The following is a 17,455-nucleotide window of genomic DNA, read 5'->3' on the forward strand; positions in this document are numbered from 1 at the left end:
AAAATACAGGAGGAAATCTTTTTGTTATCCTGGATTAGATAGAGATTGGTTTGATAGGATACAAAACGCATGAATCATTTTTTAAAAAACTGATAAATTAGCCTTTATAAAAAAAAAAAATCTGTTCCTAAAAAGACAGGGAGGTGAAGAAGGTCAACCACCACACCAGGGAGCCAAGAGTGCCTACAGCTGCAAGCAGGAGAATTGCATCCATTATCCACGTAGAATCTAAGCCCCCTATTTATGCAGAGGGGGACTGGACATAACCATCCCAGGGTCCACAGGATGGAGGAATAGAGTATGGATTAGAGTGGACTTACTGGTGTTCTGCTGGGGAACTATTGTGATTAGTAAGGGAAGAAATTGTAGTAGTGATGTGGAGAGGGTGGCCGCAGTGGCTGCTGATGGTAGGGAAACAGAAGAGATATGGTGTGGGGGCACTTTCAGGATTTGTAGTTGTCCTGGGTGGTATTGCAGGGACGGATGCTGGACATTGTGTGTCCTGCCGTGGTCCACTGGGTGGACTGGGGGAGAGTGTGGACTACAATGTGAACCACTGTCCATGTGCTGCAGCGGTTCTCCAGAATGTATTCGCCAGGTGCAGTGGATGTGCCGCGATGATGGAAAGGGTTGTTGATGTGGGAGGGGTGGGGTGGGTGGGGTGAGGGGTATGTGGGGACCTCATATTTTTTTAATGTAACATGAAAAGAAAATAAAGAAAAAAAATATTAACAACAACAACAAAAAAGACACTGTTAAGAAAAATCAAGCCACAGATGAGTAAATACCTGAAAAACACATATCTAATAAAGGACTTGCTCTAGCCTAGACTATCTAAAGAACTCTTATCATTTAATAATAAGCAAAAAAGGCAAAATATTACAACAGAAACCTCACCAAAGAAGATATACAGATGACAAATAAGCACATGAAAAAATGCTCAACACCATTAATCATTAGAGAAATGCAATTTAAAAGTTACAGTGAGATACCACTAGGCACATACTAGAAAGAAAAGCAATTCCAAGTACCGGTAAGATTGGAAAATACCTGTGACTCTCATACATTGTTGGATGGAAACCAAAGTGGCTCAGCCACATTGGAAAACACTTTGGCAGGATCTTAAAAAATTAAGCATACATTTAATATATGATTAAGTGGAGGATTGTGGGAAGATGGCATCAGACGAACAGGCAGAGCTGAATGCTCTCAAAAAAAACAGTGGAGAAAGAGCCAAAAGCTGTCTGAGGGACTTGCTTTGGGGGTCAGCAGACCAGGATTGTGCTACACAACTCCCAGGAGGGTGAGGGACAGAGAGACAAAGAAGCCTAAATGACAAACGAGAGTTACTAAGCCCCTGCAGTGGCAGAGATGGGCTTCCCTCCCCCACCCACAAGAATTTAAGCAGCAGTAAAACAACTGGCTCACTGCAGCCAAGTGAGAGGGGAACAGACATCTTCCTCCCTGTCAGCTGTTTCAAGGGGAAAGGGAGGGAAAGTTGGGGGCTTTTCTTCAGTGAATTTGGCCAGCAGAGCCCACTTTGAATCTCCTCTCTGGCGATCCAACACAGTAACACAGGAAAGCCAAAACTGAAATACCTCTGTAGTAAGATGTGCAGACAAGCACCATCTCCTCTCCAGGTTGGGAAATTGTTTATGGTATTCACTATATCCTACACCTGGGAGAAAATTGGTGCACCATTAGTGAGTCCCTGGCCTGATTTTGATAACTTAAGCCAGGCAATTTTAAAGACTTAGAATAAATTGAACCAAATATGCACCCTAAACAGAATAAATCTGAACAGACCTACCCTGAGATACCTAATATTCAGAATGACAAATATCAGAAATAAAGAGAGGATTCTGAAAGCAGCAAGAGAAAAAAAAAGCATCATATACAAGGGGCAATTAAAAAATTAAGCGCCAACCACTCATCAGAAACCATGGAGGTGAGAAATAGGTGGTATGATGTATTTAGGTACTGAAAGAGAAAATTGCCAGCCAAGAATTCTATATCTAGCAAACTGTCCTTCAAAAATGAGGGTGACTTCAAAGTCTTCAGAGACAAACAAAACCTGATGGAATATGTTACCAAAAGACCAGAATTACAAGAGCTACTAAATGGAGTACTGTAGCCTGAAAGGAAAAAACAAGGGCAAGAGATTTGGAGAAGAGTTTAGAAATGAAGATTATTAGGAAGGGTAAACTAAAGGGTAAGAAGACAGACAACAGAACGATATGACAACAGAGAGCCAAAGGACAAAAGAATGAAGTATTTAATTTACGTATTACATATTACTTTACAGTAATAAATATATTAACTTAAAAGTAATAATATTAAATATTAATGGGCTGACTTCTCCAATCAAAAGTCATGGACTGATAGAATGGATTTTAAAAAATGAGCCATTTATGTTATCTACAAGAGAGCCACCTCAGACATAAGGACACAATCAGGCTAAAATTGAAAGGTTAAAAAAAGGTAATCCATGCAAATAACCAAAAAGGAGCTGGAGTAGCAATACTAATATTGGACAAAATATATTTCAAATGCAAAACTGTTATAAGGGATAAAGAAGGTCATTACATATTAATAAAAGGGGCAATTCACCAAGAAGAAATAATTATACTAAATATTTATGCACCTGACCTGAGTGCCCCAATATACACAGGGCACACATTGGCAAACTGAAGGGAGAAATTGATATCTCCACAATAATGGTTGGGGACTTCAAAACACCACTCTCATTATTAGACAAAAAGTCTGGGCAGAGGATAAAGGAACAAAGAACTTGAATAATGTGATACATGAACCAGACCTAACAGACATCAATAGAGAATTGCACCCCAAAAGAGCAGGATATACATTCTTTTCAAGTACTCATGGATCCTTTTCCAAGATAAACCATATGTTGGGTCACAAGATAAGTCTCAAAAATGTTAAAAAGACTGAAATTATACAAAACACTTACTCTGATCATAAATGAAGCTGGAAATCAATAATGGATGGAAAAGGGAAAATTCATAAAAATATTGAGATTATAAAACATATTCTTAAACAATGAGTGGGTCAAAGAAAAAATTGCAAGAGAATTCAGCAAATATCTTGAGATGAATGAAAATGAAAACACAACATGTCAAAACCACAAGAAAATGAGAACACAACATATCAAAACTTGCAAAGGCAGTGCTGTGAGATAAATTTATAGCCCTCAATGCTTACATTAAAAAAGAAGAAAGAGTTAAAAGTGAAGAGTTAATTGCACACCTGGACGAACTAGAAAGAGAACAGCAAACTAATCCCAAACCAAGCCAAAGGAAAGAAATAGTAAAGATCACAGCATAAATAAATAAAATCGAGAACAAAAAAAAACAATAAAGAGAATTAACAAAACCAAAAGTTGGTTCTTTGAGAAGATCAACAAAATTGACAAACCCTTAGCTAGACTGAAAAAAAAAGGAGAAAACACAAATAAATAAAATCAGAAATGAGAGGGAGGACATTACCACTGACACCACAGAAATAAGAGAGATCATAAGAGGATTCCCTGAACTGTATGCCAAAAAATTAGACAATGTAGAGGAGATGGACAAATTCCTAGAAACACACAAACCACCTACACTGACCCTAGAAGAAAGAGAAGACCTCAACAAACCAATCACAAGTGAAGAGATTGGAACAGTCATCAAAAACTTCCCAAAGATGAAAAGCTCAAGACCAGATGGCTTCACAGGTGAATTCTACCCATCATTCAAAGACGATCTAATACCAACCTTGCTTAAGCTCTTCCAAAAATTTAACAGGTAAGAATGCTACCAAACACATTCTATGAGACCAGCATCACCCTAATACCAAAACCAGACAGAGGATACTACAAAAAAAGAAAATTACAGACCAATAACTCTAATGAATATAGATGCAAAAATCCTCAATAAGATACTTGCAAACTGAATCCAAAACCAAATAGACCTACTACTTGCTTTTTGTGGTAATGAACTACATTCTACTATAGACTTACTGTGACTCTAGCAACATAAGAACTTGGAGGCAGTGGCCACTGGAGGTTCTGAGGGCAGGGAGAGGGAGGCATTTTCAGGACTTGGGAATTATCCTGAATGACATCGCAATGACAGCTACAGGCCATTATATATTTTGCCATAACCTACAAAATTATGTGGCAGAGGATGTAAACTACACTGTAAACTATAATCCGTGCTTAGTGGCAATGCTCCAAAATGTGTTCATCAGCTGTAACAAATGTACCACACTAATGAAGGATGTTGTTAATGGGGGAAAGTGTGGGAGGTGTATGGAGTGGGACATATGGGAATACCCTATATTTTTTATGTGACATTCATGTAATCTAAGTATCTTTTTAAAAAAGTAATAATAAATATATTTTTAAAATTCCCTAGTGAAAAAGAAAATTATACACCACAATCAAATGGGTTTTATCCCAGGTCTGCAAGGGTGGTTCAACATAAGAAAATCAATTAGTATAATAAGCCACATTGATAAATTGAAGAACAATCACATGATCCTCTCAATTGATACAGAAAAGGCATTTGACAAAATACAGGACCCTTTCTTGCTAAAACACTCCAAAATTTAAGAATAGAAGGAAGCTTTCTAAATATGGTAAAGTGCATATATGAAAAACCTACAGCTAGCATTGTACTCAGCGGTGAAAGACTGAAATCTTTCCTGCTGAGATCAGACACAAGACAAGGATGTCCACTGTCACCATTGTTATTCAATATCATGATAGAGTTATAGCTAGAGGAATTAGGCTAAATAGAGAAGTAAAAGGCACCCAAATAGGAAAGGAAGAAGTAAATTCTTCACTAGTCACTGATGATATGATCCTATATCTAGACTCTCCTGAAAAATCCACAACAAAGCTACTAGAACTAATAGATGAGTTCAGCGAAGTGGCAGGATACAAGGCTGATACACAAAAATCAATAGCATTTCTATACACTACTGATGTGCAATCTAAGGAGAAAATCAGGAAAAAAAATTTCACTTATAATAGCAACTAAAACAATCAAATATTTAAGTATAAACTTCTCCAAGGACATAAAGGACCTTTATTCAGAAAACTACAAAACGCTGCTAAAAGAAACCAAAGAAGGCTTAAATAAATAGAAGGACATTCCATGGACTGGAAGACTAAATATCGTTAAGATGTCAATTCTACCCAAACGATTTACAGATTCAATGCAATTCCAATAAAAATTCCAATAGCCTTTTTTTTGCAGAAGTGGAAAAACAAATTGTCAAATTTATTTGGAAGGGTAAGGAGCCCCAAATAGCCAAAAAGAGCTTAAAAAAGAAGAACGAATTTGGAGGACTCTTACTTCCAGACTTTAAAGCATATTACTCAGCTACAGTGGTTAAAAACAGCATGGTACTGGTATAAAGACAGACACATTGACCAATGGAACTAAATCAAGAACTCAAAAATAAACCCTCATATCTACAGTCAAGTGATTTTTGACAAGGCTGTCAAGCTATCCAAGCTGGGCCAAAAGAGTCTATTCAACAAATGATGCTGGGAGAACTGGATATCCATATCCAAAAGAAAGAAGACCTGTATCTCATGCCTTATACAAAAATTAATTCAAAATGGGTCAAGGACCTAAATATAAAAGAAATAACCATAAAACTCCTAGAAGAAAATGTAGCCTCTTAAAAATTCAACACTTTTGCACCTCAAAGGACTTTGTCAAAAGGGTAAAAGGCATCCAACTCAATGAGAGAAAATATTTGGCAATCACATATCCGGTAAAGGTTTAATATCCATGATATACAAAGAGATCATACAACTCGACAATAAAAAGACAAACTACCCAATTAATAATGGGCAAAAGACTTGAAAAGATAATTATCCAAAGAAGAAATACAAATGGTGAAGAAATACATGAAAAAATGTTCACATGTTCAGAAGCAATTAGGGAAATGCAAATCAAAACTACAAGATATCATTTCACACCTATTAGACTGGCCACCATTCAAAAGTTGGAAAACTGTAAATGTTGGAGAGGATGTGGAAATAGGAATGCTTATTCACTGTTGGTGGGAATGTAGAATGGTACAGCCACTGTGGAGGACTGTTTGGCAATTCCTAAGGAAGTTGAATATAGACTTGCCATGTGACCCAGCAATACCATTACTAGGTGTGTACCCAGAAGAACTGAGAGCAGAGACACGAACAAACATCTGCACACCAATGGTCAGAGCAGTATTATTCATGGTTGCCAAAAGTTGGAAACAGCCAGGGTATCCATCAACTGACAAATGGATAAACAAATTGTGGTGTATACACATGATGGAATATTATGCAATATTAAGAAGAAATGAAGTCCTAAAGTATATCACGATATGGATGAACCTGGAGGACATTATATTAAGTGAAGCAAGCCAGACATAAAAGGATAAATACTGTATGACTGTGCTATTATGAACTAAACATATTGTGCAAACTCATGGTCTTAATAATTAAAATACAGACCACCAGAAAATAGAAGTAGGGTAGAGAATGGAAAGCTAAGGGTTAATCTGTGCAGAATTGGTATAGAGGCTATTTGTAAATCTTCGGAAATGAATAGAAATGGCTAAGCATATCATGGTGTTTGTAACTAGCAGTTCTATTGTATAGGTATGACAGTTGTTGAAAGGGAAATTCTAATGTCATCATGTATATTACTAGAAGAAAAGCTAAAAGCTGTAACATGGGACTCTAAGATAGTAAAACCTCATGTAAAACATGGATATGGGTGGTAATGCACATATAAAAGTGTTTTACAAAATATAAATACAAATATACTAGAGAGAATGATAAAGAACAGCAGCTAAGTATGGCAGTGGAAGTATAGAGATTTTAAGAGGTGATGAGTTTTTGTTTGTTTTTTATTTATTATTATTATTACTGGAATAATGAAAGTGCTCTAAGACTGACAGAAGTGATGAATGCACAAATACGTGATTATCCCGAATACCAATGATCTATGGATAAACTGATAAACATACTGGAAAACTACTCACCTATAGAAAGAAACAAACTACTGAGACATGCCAGAAAATGGATGAACCTAAAAGTGAAAGAAGCCAGACACATGTCATTTATATGACATTCTAGAAAAGGCAAAACTAGAAAAACAAAAAAAAGTGATCAGGTCTAAGGAGTAGTTTAATTGTAAAAGGGCACAGAAGGAAAGTCAAGAGAGGCCACCATGGGCATTGCCATGTGAGAGAAAAGCCAAGGACCAAAGTTTACTGGCAACTAGCCCCAGAATGCCACAGTATCCTGGGGGAAAGCATGGCCTTGGTGATGCCTTGATTTGGACTTATGGCCTCAAAACCATGAGTCAATCAATTCCCATTGTTTAAGCCAATCTACTGCATGCTATTTATTTTAACAGCCAGGAAACTAAAACAGAAGATAAAATTGAAAATTCAAGAAACACAGGTCTAAAGTTGTTACCTAGTACACATGGAGGTGCTCACCAGAAGAATTAAAGACAGAAACATTCAGAAGAGGTTGCCCTTAAGAGTATGACTGGGAATGCCACTAAGATCACTTTTTAAAAAATATATTCTATTCTTCACTCTTTGACGGAATGTGTGCAGGTATTAATTTTAATAAAATGAAATTTTTAATATAAAAGACTTCTGACTCAAGAGGGTAGTCTGTGCCCCTGGGTTCGCTCTTCTTCCCTTCCGGGAGACCACTGAAATCATTGTAAAGAATCAATGACACACATCCATTACCATTCCAAGGTATCATTGGAAATGAGGAAGCATGCTACCAGCAGACCAGGAATCCTGACAAATTTCAACAAGGCAGCAGATACAGGGCTGCACTGATCAATAAGGAGGAAATTAAAATTCAAAACATTCCTGGGAGAGGCCACAGCATGGTGGGAGCCCTACAAGCCAGCACACGGAGCTCTAAAGCAGGGAGTGGGCTTGTCTGCTGAGGAGCAGTGGGCCCTGGGAAAACCATCTGGGGAGTCACCTGCAGAACAGCAGAGCCAGTGACTCACTGTAGGTGGAGGTCTGAAACTCAGCTCCACAAAGCAGGGCTTCTCAAACTTGAGTGTACAACAGGCCCCTGGGGATCACGTTCAAATATAGTTTTGATTCTAAATCAGGGGATTTGGGTGGGGCTGAGATTTTGCATTAATAATGAGAGCTCAGGGGAGGTGATACCCATGTGCCTGGTCCACAGACCACACTCACACTCTGAGGAGTAACAGCACTCCAAAAGGACTTGGTAATGGACCACTTCAGCACCTGAAGTTTCCGGGATCTCCGTAAGTGCCCAGATCGAGGAAAAAAAAACAAGGGAAAAAGCAGATCCACTCAGGATTGAAATACTGCCTACTAAGGCATTCCATCAGAGAAGTTAAGTCCTCTCAACTCATTTATTTTTTAAAACAAAAAAATATATATATACATATATAGTTGAGTGGGAAGAACTGAAAACAGGTAGAATCTTATAAGAGGTAAAGTCAAGTCAGATTTTTGAGAAGAAATAAAAAGAGAAAAGAGAAAAATGTGCCAAGGTTTATACTGTTTAGCCACAAAGTGAAAGCAAAGTGAAAGCAGACAAGAACCTGGTAGGTATCTGATATGGTAAAATTAAAGGTCAATATCAAAGTTTTTTGTCCATATCCAACCCCAATAAATCACATAAGAAAATTTCCTTGACATGAAAAAGAAGACTTACAATTCCAGACTGAAATAGCCCACAGTATGCCAAACAAAGAGAAAACATGGATACCTACACCTAGTCCAGATGAAAATGCAAAAGCCCAAAAAGGAGGTGAAAAATACTAATGCCCCCCCAGAGAAGAGGGTGGAGAAAGGTATGCAAATGGGATTGGCACTTCTCACTAGCAATCCTGGATGCTGGAAGGTAGCAATGGAATCTAAATAGTGGTCACACACTGTTTAACCCCAAGCCAAGAAAATGGAGACTGCAAGAGGTGGCAGGGGGAGGCCCCATTTGGCTGTTATAATAGTTCATTTCCTTATACCCAAGTCATTTCCAAAGGTCTGAGGGTCCTGAGAAGAGCTCCTGAGCACATGCAAGAGGCTAACCTCTCACAGACCAACAAAGTCCTCTTCTTCCTAGCTTAACTTGCCAGGTAAGGGCTCACCTTGACTGCTCCATAATGGGCTTTCTCTGCCTGTCATCCAGGCCTCTTCTTGTCCCAATCTGAAGATCACATCTCGTTTGGCAACCAGATATCCTGTTCAGGGGAAATGACACAGGACTTTGTTATCAATGATGGAAACATTCCAGAACCGAGCTCCTCCTTGCAGGCTGATATGGTACAGCCTCAACATGTGCCAAGGAAAACAGCTATTGGGCCTTCAGTCCAGAACATTCACATGGAAGGCGAGGGCATAAACATCCTGTCTCTTGTCCAAAGGGATTATAAACTCTTGACAGTGAGCCTTAAGCCCACACGCATGAAGGGTTTCAGAAGACCCTAAGCTCACAGCAGCTAGAGAGGAAGACACTACTGGGTGCATTCTAAGTCACACTAAGGAGTGGTCCCTCACCCACTGAGACCAGGTGGCTGTAGATCTCAAGCATGACATCTCTGTAGAGAGTCTTCTGAGCAGAGTCCAGTTGCTGCCACTCCTCCAGGGTGAAGTCCACAAACACGTCCTTGAAGGTCAATGACTCCTGTAACAGCACATTCTTTTTAAGCCTAAAGTGTTTAGTATAAGGGACTGGGACGTAATATCTCATGTACGTGAAGTGGTTTACTATGTGCCCTGCACTTATTTCCATGTATTAAAGATTTCAATCATTACAACCACCCTAGGAGATACATGGCAGATAAGAAAAGCAAGGCCCATCGAGTGAAAACTAACTTACCTGGGGTTACACAGCTAGTCAATAGGGAATAAAACCCACCTGGCCTGATTTCACAGTCCATATTTTTAAATACTATACTGTATGGCCTTTCTGTGTAAACTTGTTTTTATCTTGCTCCCCATTCAGAAGTTGACATAGTATTTTATAGAGTGCTTATGTTACTGAAATTATTTGAAACTTTATAGTACAAAGAGTTAGGGTGTTATAAGTATCTTACCCTGGATATTCATTCATTCAACACATATTCATTGACGAGAGACCAAGCTGATAAGTCCTGAGAAGGTAAAGATTAATAAAATCCACCTCCAGAACTCAAGGAGGTTCAGTCTAGTAGAGTGAAAAAAGACAACCAATCAAAAATTTCAAACATATATATGAAAGGGAGGGAGGGAGGGAGGGACAAAGACCTGCCTCACACGGTCAATGAGAGTTGTATGACTGGGTACAGGTAGTGCAACATTCTAGAAGTTGTTGGTTCTGCTTGGGACTGACAGAGAAGGCTTTACAAGAGATATGGAGGTAGAACAAACAATTCTAATCTTAATTAATCATGAGACCAAGAATGGAAGTTGGTGGGTCTGTGCTTGGCCTGGTCAGGAGATTGAGGCAAAAGGTGAACAATCTGTGTTGGTCCTTGTCACCAGCAAACAAGGACTCACTTCTGTAAGTGCCCTAATTCCTATCAAAGACCAATAACCCATCTCGTTATACTCTGGATCTTATCCTGTCTTCCTCACATTTGGTAGTCTTAAATTCAAAGAGACATTTTGTACTCAAAGACCTAAACAGGCTATCGCTGGCTGGCACCAGTTTGCTCTGCTTTGAAGAATACAAGACAGGAAATATAGTGTGCCAGAAGGGCAGTGCTGGAGATGTTTCTCCCGCAGGCGTTCTCTGAGCAATCCAGTAGCTATTAGCAGCCTAATCCACTGCCATCTGACCTCCTTCCCCCCCACACACACATACACAAGTGATAGCTTAAGGGTCAGTACAGAGAGCTGCCTGGCTCAGAAGCCCTAAACTGCTCCATACACTAATCTCTTGTGACAGTCCCACAGACATGGCTTCCAGGATCCCGGGAAAGGACACACCTAGTAACAACAGTTACAATGTACTCGGAAACCCAAATCAGTGCTTCCCACCAGCTATTTATAGTTTATTCAAGTCCTCTCCGTCCAGATGCAGTTTGTTTACTGCCAAATAGGGGTAATTTTTACTGTAAGTAAAGTTGCCCGGTAATACAGCTGTCATTCCATCATCATCAAGTTTCCAGAAACACAAAACTGAAAGCAAGAAAATTCGAGGACATTTTTCCAGAAGGAAGGAGGAAGTGTCAACCCCATACTCAATGTTAAACATCAATAATGATGACGATGACGGTGAAAGGTAGAAACTGCTAACAGAGCCTACATTATCCAGTGTCAAAAATAAATCAAAGAAGAGAGCACATGTGGCTCAAGTGGTTGAGCACCCACCTCATACACAGGAGGTCCTGGGTTCAGTTCCCAGTGCCTCCTGAAAAATAAAAACAAAAAACAAGCAAAACAAATGAAAAAAACAACTCAGGGAAGCCGATGTGGTTCAGTGGTTGAGTGCTGGCTTCCCACATACAAGGTCCCAGGTTCAATCCCTGGCCCCTAGTACCTCAAAAAACAAACAAACAAACAAACATATGAGAATTTAATTCATAACAAAAGTATCATCTCATATCACTGCAGAAAAGATACAATTCCAGAAATATGGCTCAGCATTTAAGAGAAAAAACCCAACCACTTTAAAACTGGATTTCCTATCTCACTCTGAATGCCCAAATAAATTACAGATGGATAAGAGATTTAAATGTGTAAAGTAAATCATAAAATACATAAGTAAAATATTTTTATAACCTTGAGGTGGTGAAAGCATTTTTAAGGCATTCCCAAATTCAGAAGATGTACAGCTAAAGACTTATAATCATGACTACCTAAATATCAGTATTTTCTATAAATGGCAAAAAGAAAACCATAGAAAAATTATTAAACAGCAATAGCAAAGTGGGGGGAAAATTGTAATGTAAATAACAATGGTCTAACTTCCTTCATGCACTAAAATTCTAACAGATCATTGAGAAAAAGGCCACAACCTAATAACTGAAGGAACATGAAATAAATGTATAAGAGCATCCCATTTATCATCCTTCAGATTTTTAAACATTAAAAAGGTTGATAATATCCACTGCAGCCAAGTATGTAGAAAAACACCAAGGAAGCTATAAACCATTAACAGCCTCTTGGGGGAAGAAGTTGGTTAATAGACATCAAAATTTACATGAAAATACCCTTTAACACAGCAATGCTCTTCCTTGAATTTTACTCTATACCTCAATAAGACAACCAAAGAGAAGGGAGACAGATTCATAGCAATAGAAATATACTTTGCTAATAAACATATGAAAAAGATTCTAAACCTTACTAAAATTCAAATTAAACAATAAGATACTCTTTTACCTATGAGATTAATAAACATTCAAAAGATAGATAAGAGCCAGTATTCAGGAGGGTATTGGAAAATGATCTCTCTCATAGGCGGTTGGTAGACAGGTAACCTAGCAGTACCTATGCATTTTTTTCTCATATCTTAACCAGCAGTTACACTTCTAAGGCTGTATTCTATTGAAATGTTTATATGCACATAAGGAATGCCCAATGTAGCATTATTTGTCTTAGCAAAAAATAGGGGCATTATTCTAGTAATGGGAGAACTTGTAACACTGATATAAAAGACAGTGGTCACCAGAGGTTCTGAGGGGAGGGAGAGGGACGAATAGGTATAACATGGGGCATTTTGGGGACATTGGAATCGTTCTGCATATTACAATGATGGATATAGGCCATTATACATTTAGTCAAACTTATAAAATTGTACAGTGCAAAGTGTAAAACATAATGTAAACTATAGACCATGGTTGGTGGCAATGCTTCAATATGATCAATTGTAACAAATGTACCACACTAATGAAAGATGTTGTTAATGGGGGAAAGTGTGAGAGAGGGAGGGGGTGGGGTATATGGGAATTCCCTATATTTTCAATGAAACTTTTACATAATCTAAAATTTCTTTAAAAATAAAGAAAAAAAGATAAAGCAAGAGAAAAATAGGAGAGACAGTCTTAAATATCCATCAATAGCAAACTGGTTCACTTGTTATACCTATGGTATGGAATTACAACTGCCGTTTTTAAAAAATATTGACTGGCACAAAAGGATGTTTGTGATATTTTTGTCAAATAAAACAAAAAAAGCAAAATTTAGAATATGCATAGTATGTTCCTATTTTTGTTAAAAAACAACCCATGCACAAGTTTGGTTTTTTAGTATATATATATTTAGAAAGTCAGTAGGAAAGACAAACTGTAGAACAGAGATTGGTTTCATTTATTGGAATGCAACAGAAAAAGAGGAATAAAAATGAGCCCAGTTTCCTGACCTGAAACCTGGGGAGGGCAAACATCTTTTCACATGGCATGGCCCCTTCTTTCCTATAACTTACCTGTCGTGTTTCGTCTCTATTTTTCTACTGCTTATAGGTCTTTTTACTTATCACCATTTTGTTTTCTCTATATAAATCCTGTGTATCATATTCATTGCATGTATGTTCTCTTAGCCTCAAATGTCTGTCAACTGTACAGAGTTTAACACTTTAACACAGTCTAATTCAATGACCTTTATAGCTTCTTGGTTTCCCATCTTATTTTTAAATGTTTCTTATGCAGAGAAAGGTTATCCAAATATCCCCCTAAATTCTTAAATCTATTTTTTAAAATATATATTTTGCTCTTTAATCCATCTAGAATTTACTTTCATATAACGTACTGGGGTTTAACTTTGTTTCCATCCAGGAGACTCAACTGTGCCACCATCATTCCTAACTGACATTTACTCACATAACTGAAAACTCATTTTTATCATCTTGACTCTCAGAAGCCTCTCTTTTTAAATTTTATTTCTTGTTGTCTTTTGTTAAAGATACATAGATCACACAAAATGTTACATTAAAAAATATAAGAGGTCCCCATGTACCCCACTCCCTACCCGCCCCACTCCTCCCACATCAACCACCTCTTCCATCAGTGTCCCAGAAGCCTTTTAAGCAATACACAAAAATTTTAAAAGCCACAAGAAATTGTTAAATTCAAACATATTAAAACAATTTAGGTATCTACTTCTCAAGTTACATAATAAGCCAACTCAAAACAAATAACAAACTATGAAATAATACATGACAGAGGTCTAATTTACTTAAGTTAACATAAAGAGCTGCAGTCCAGCAATCAAAGTAATGCCACATCCAAGAAAAAATGGTCAAGCAACTAGAATGTTTGGGAAAAAAAAGTACAAATGGCTTTTAAAACAATGAAAAGATTCTTTACTCAATTCAAGAAATGTAAATTAATTTGTATTACTATTTTCTCCCCACATTGGCAAAAATTTTAAAGTTGGATAAATAGTGTGATTATCTTTTTAGGTGGAAAGCATTATACTGTGGCTAGGAGTGCAAACTTGGAGGGCAATTTAATAACCTTGAATCAAAATTCCAGACACACATAACCTTTGATCTAGAAATCCCACTTCTAGAAAGTCATTCTCAGTTATTTTCACACCTATACAACCTGGAATGTACATGATATTCACTACTACATTGTTTATGGTAGCAAAAAACTAGAAATATCCTAAATGTTTACAACTGGGAGAAAGGTAAATAAAAAATGGTATTTCCACCCAATGGGGTGTAAAGCAGCCATTTTTGTGAATGGGTAGACCGGTGGTTTTCAGTCTTTTGCACTTTTGTTCCCAGGAGATATATGGCAATGTCTGAAGATATTTTTGTTTGTCATGACTGGGGGTGAGGAGGTGTTGGGGGTGGGGCGCAACTGGCATCTAGAGGGTAGAGGCCAGGGAAGCGACTAAACATCCTGAAACGTACAGGAGAGCACCCCCAACAAGTAATTAACTGGCCCAAAATGTCAATAATGCTACAGTTGAGTAAATCTTGGGTAGTATGCAGTGAACTAGGATGACTGTTAAGAAAAGGAAAAGACCAGAATGTGCTCAAATTTGTTTTTTTTAAAGAGAAAACAGATTTGTTTTTCTAGATAGATAGATAAATAGATACGCAGACATTATCTAAGGAAGAATGAATAGGAAATTAAAGGAGGAAACTCAGGGATAGATGAGAGGAAGAATTATTTTTCTCCTTTTGTTGAACAAACCTTTTCTCTTTTTTATTATGCATACATATTATTTTAAAATGTGTGCACTTCAATTTATTAATGTCCTAGTGAGAATGTTTTACAATTTTGGCATCTGTATTTCAAAGTGAAACTGGTCTATAGTTTTCTTTTTCATAGTATCTTTATCAAATATAAGTTTAAGTCATTTTGTAAAATAAACTGGGTACCTTTACATCTTTCAAAAGTCTGGAAAATTTGAATAGAGAAATTACCTGGTCTTGCAAATTTGTGAAGGTATTAATTAGTGCAGGATTTAGGAGGGCAAATTTAATGTGTGAATATCTTTTATTCAAAAATCCAGCTCTGGGCTTATCCTCTATAAATACTATTCAACAAATATATACACAGAAAACTTCATGAGGCAAACTTACTGTTTGTAAGAGTATTAAATATCCATCAAAGGATAACTAAATGAAACAATCTTATTAAGAAATAGGAACTGAAATAATAGTGATGTATTGACAAGGAATACCATCCAGAATATAATCAGGTGGAAAAGGGATGGTATGGGAATATGATGGCATTTGTGAAAAAACAAACATACAGTACATATGTAAGTGTTTTTCATTAATTATATTGTTGCAAATGCATCTATACCAGCTATACCAAAACTGTTAACAGTGGGCATCTCTGAGGAAGAACAGGATCCTGGGAGAAGAAATAGGGATCTTTTGACTTCTGTTTTATTTGTATGCATATTAAAACATTACGTATGGAAAGTGGATGTGGCTCAAACAATTGGGCGCTTGCCTACCACATGGGAGGTCCCAGGTTCAGTTTCTGGTGCCTCCTAAAGAAGATGAGAAAGCCAGCGAGCTGACACAATGGGCTGGTACAGCGAGCAGACATGAGATGATGCAACAAGATGACGCAATGAGGAAATACAATAAAAGACACAACGAGCAGGGAGTAGAGGTTGTTCAAGTGATTGGGCACGTCCCTTCTACATGGGAGGTCCTGGGTTGGGTTTCTGATGCCTCCTAAAAAGAAGATAAGCAGACACAGAGAGCAGACGAGTACAAACAATGAGGAGGGAGGATAAATAAATCTTTAAAAAAATATATGAATTTACTTTTACTATTTTAAACATAATAAAAAACAATATGAACTGGAATTGAAGAAAAGATAAGGTGCAGTTCCCAGAGAAAGAAGCAGATGAAAGAGAGTATTATACATCTTTCTCCTCTCTAGCTTTTTCTTTCTGTCTTCCTTTTTTTCTCTTTCAGTTTTTCTGCCAGTCTTCGTATGTTTCTGTCTTTCTCTCTTCCTTTCTTCCTTCCCTCCTTTCTTTCTATCTTCCTTTCTCTTTCTTTCTGTTGGTGTTTCTTTCATCTTTCTGCCTTTCTTCATGTCTCTCTTATGTCTCTGTCTTCCTATCATCTTTTTTTTAACGAATCAATTTTATTGATACATATTGATAAAGCATAAATCCACCCAAAGTGTGCAATAAATGACATTTGGAACAATCATAGTTGTGCACCGATTCTGTCATCTATCTTTCTCTCCCTTTCTTTCTCCCTCTCTTTCACTCCTCCCTTTTCCCCATTCCCCCCCTTTTATTTTGTGTGGAGAGGTATAAGACTGGAGAAACGTGACAATTATAGGTTGAAAAGAAAGCAGCCAGAACAGAGGGGACTATAGTTTTTTTTTTTAGGTCTATAATACAGATTCCTTAAAGCTGCCCCAAGTTCATTCGGAAAAAAGTTGGGGGGTAAATTAGGAACTCACCTGGGACGTGGCCATTGTGTCCTGCTCTGGAGAAAGGATGAAGATCTACAAAGGCAGAATTAGGAGAGTTGAGATCACTGAGTAAGCCATGAGACCACAATCACCAGTCTAGAAAACTCCTTGCACCCAGGGGACAATGATCTGGAACATGGTCTCAAAGCTCCAGCTTGTTCCCTTGGGACTGTGCTAAGACCATATGAATGTTGAACATGGAGTTTTTCTTTTTCTCTTACTGGACAGATGTATGATGTATTAAAAGACATCTACTGCAAAAGCCTTTAACAACATGATACCTCCTTTATCTCAAGAATTCTATTCCTAGAAAATTATCATAATAAAACTATTATAAATGTCACAAAGCTGAAAGGTTGCTAACTGTAGTTGTTCCAAGATTCAAAAATTTGAAGACAAACTAAATGTTCAGCAAAGGGAATTTCATTAAATAAAAAACAGGAACACTGCCAGGCTTTAAAAATGCTTTGGAATTTTGTTTTTCATATCTATGTTTAAAAAGCAGATACAAAAAAATCAAATGCCATGTGATCCCATTTTTTTTGTGA

At 37.5% G+C, this 17,455-nt stretch overlaps 1 protein-coding gene across 3 annotated transcripts in view; it reads right to left on the bottom strand.

The window, feature by feature from the left end:
* ZNF674 (zinc finger protein 674) overlaps nucleotides 1-17,455 on the bottom strand; it is a 45,502-nt gene that overhangs the window by 26,097 nt on the left and 1,950 nt on the right. The window contains exons 2-4 of one of the 3 annotated variants that reach the window (XM_004483953.4): nucleotides 16,896-16,940; nucleotides 9,577-9,703; nucleotides 9,168-9,260 (exon numbers count right to left, since the gene is read on the bottom strand). In XM_004483953.4, the coding sequence (XP_004484010.2) occupies nucleotides 9,168-9,260; nucleotides 9,577-9,703; nucleotides 16,896-16,910 (235 nt within the window). In that variant the 5' untranslated portion in view covers nucleotides 16,911-16,940. Of the gene's footprint in view, nucleotides 1-9,167; nucleotides 9,261-9,576; nucleotides 9,704-16,016; nucleotides 16,148-16,895; nucleotides 16,941-17,455 lie in introns of those variants that run through there. The other 2 variants (XM_071213280.1, XR_011647988.1) reach the window with 2 other exon arrangements.

The sequence above is a fragment of the Dasypus novemcinctus genome, chromosome X (assembly GCF_030445035.2).
Source record: "Dasypus novemcinctus isolate mDasNov1 chromosome X, mDasNov1.1.hap2, whole genome shotgun sequence".
NCBI classification, from domain to species: Eukaryota; Metazoa; Chordata; class Mammalia; order Cingulata; family Dasypodidae; genus Dasypus; species Dasypus novemcinctus.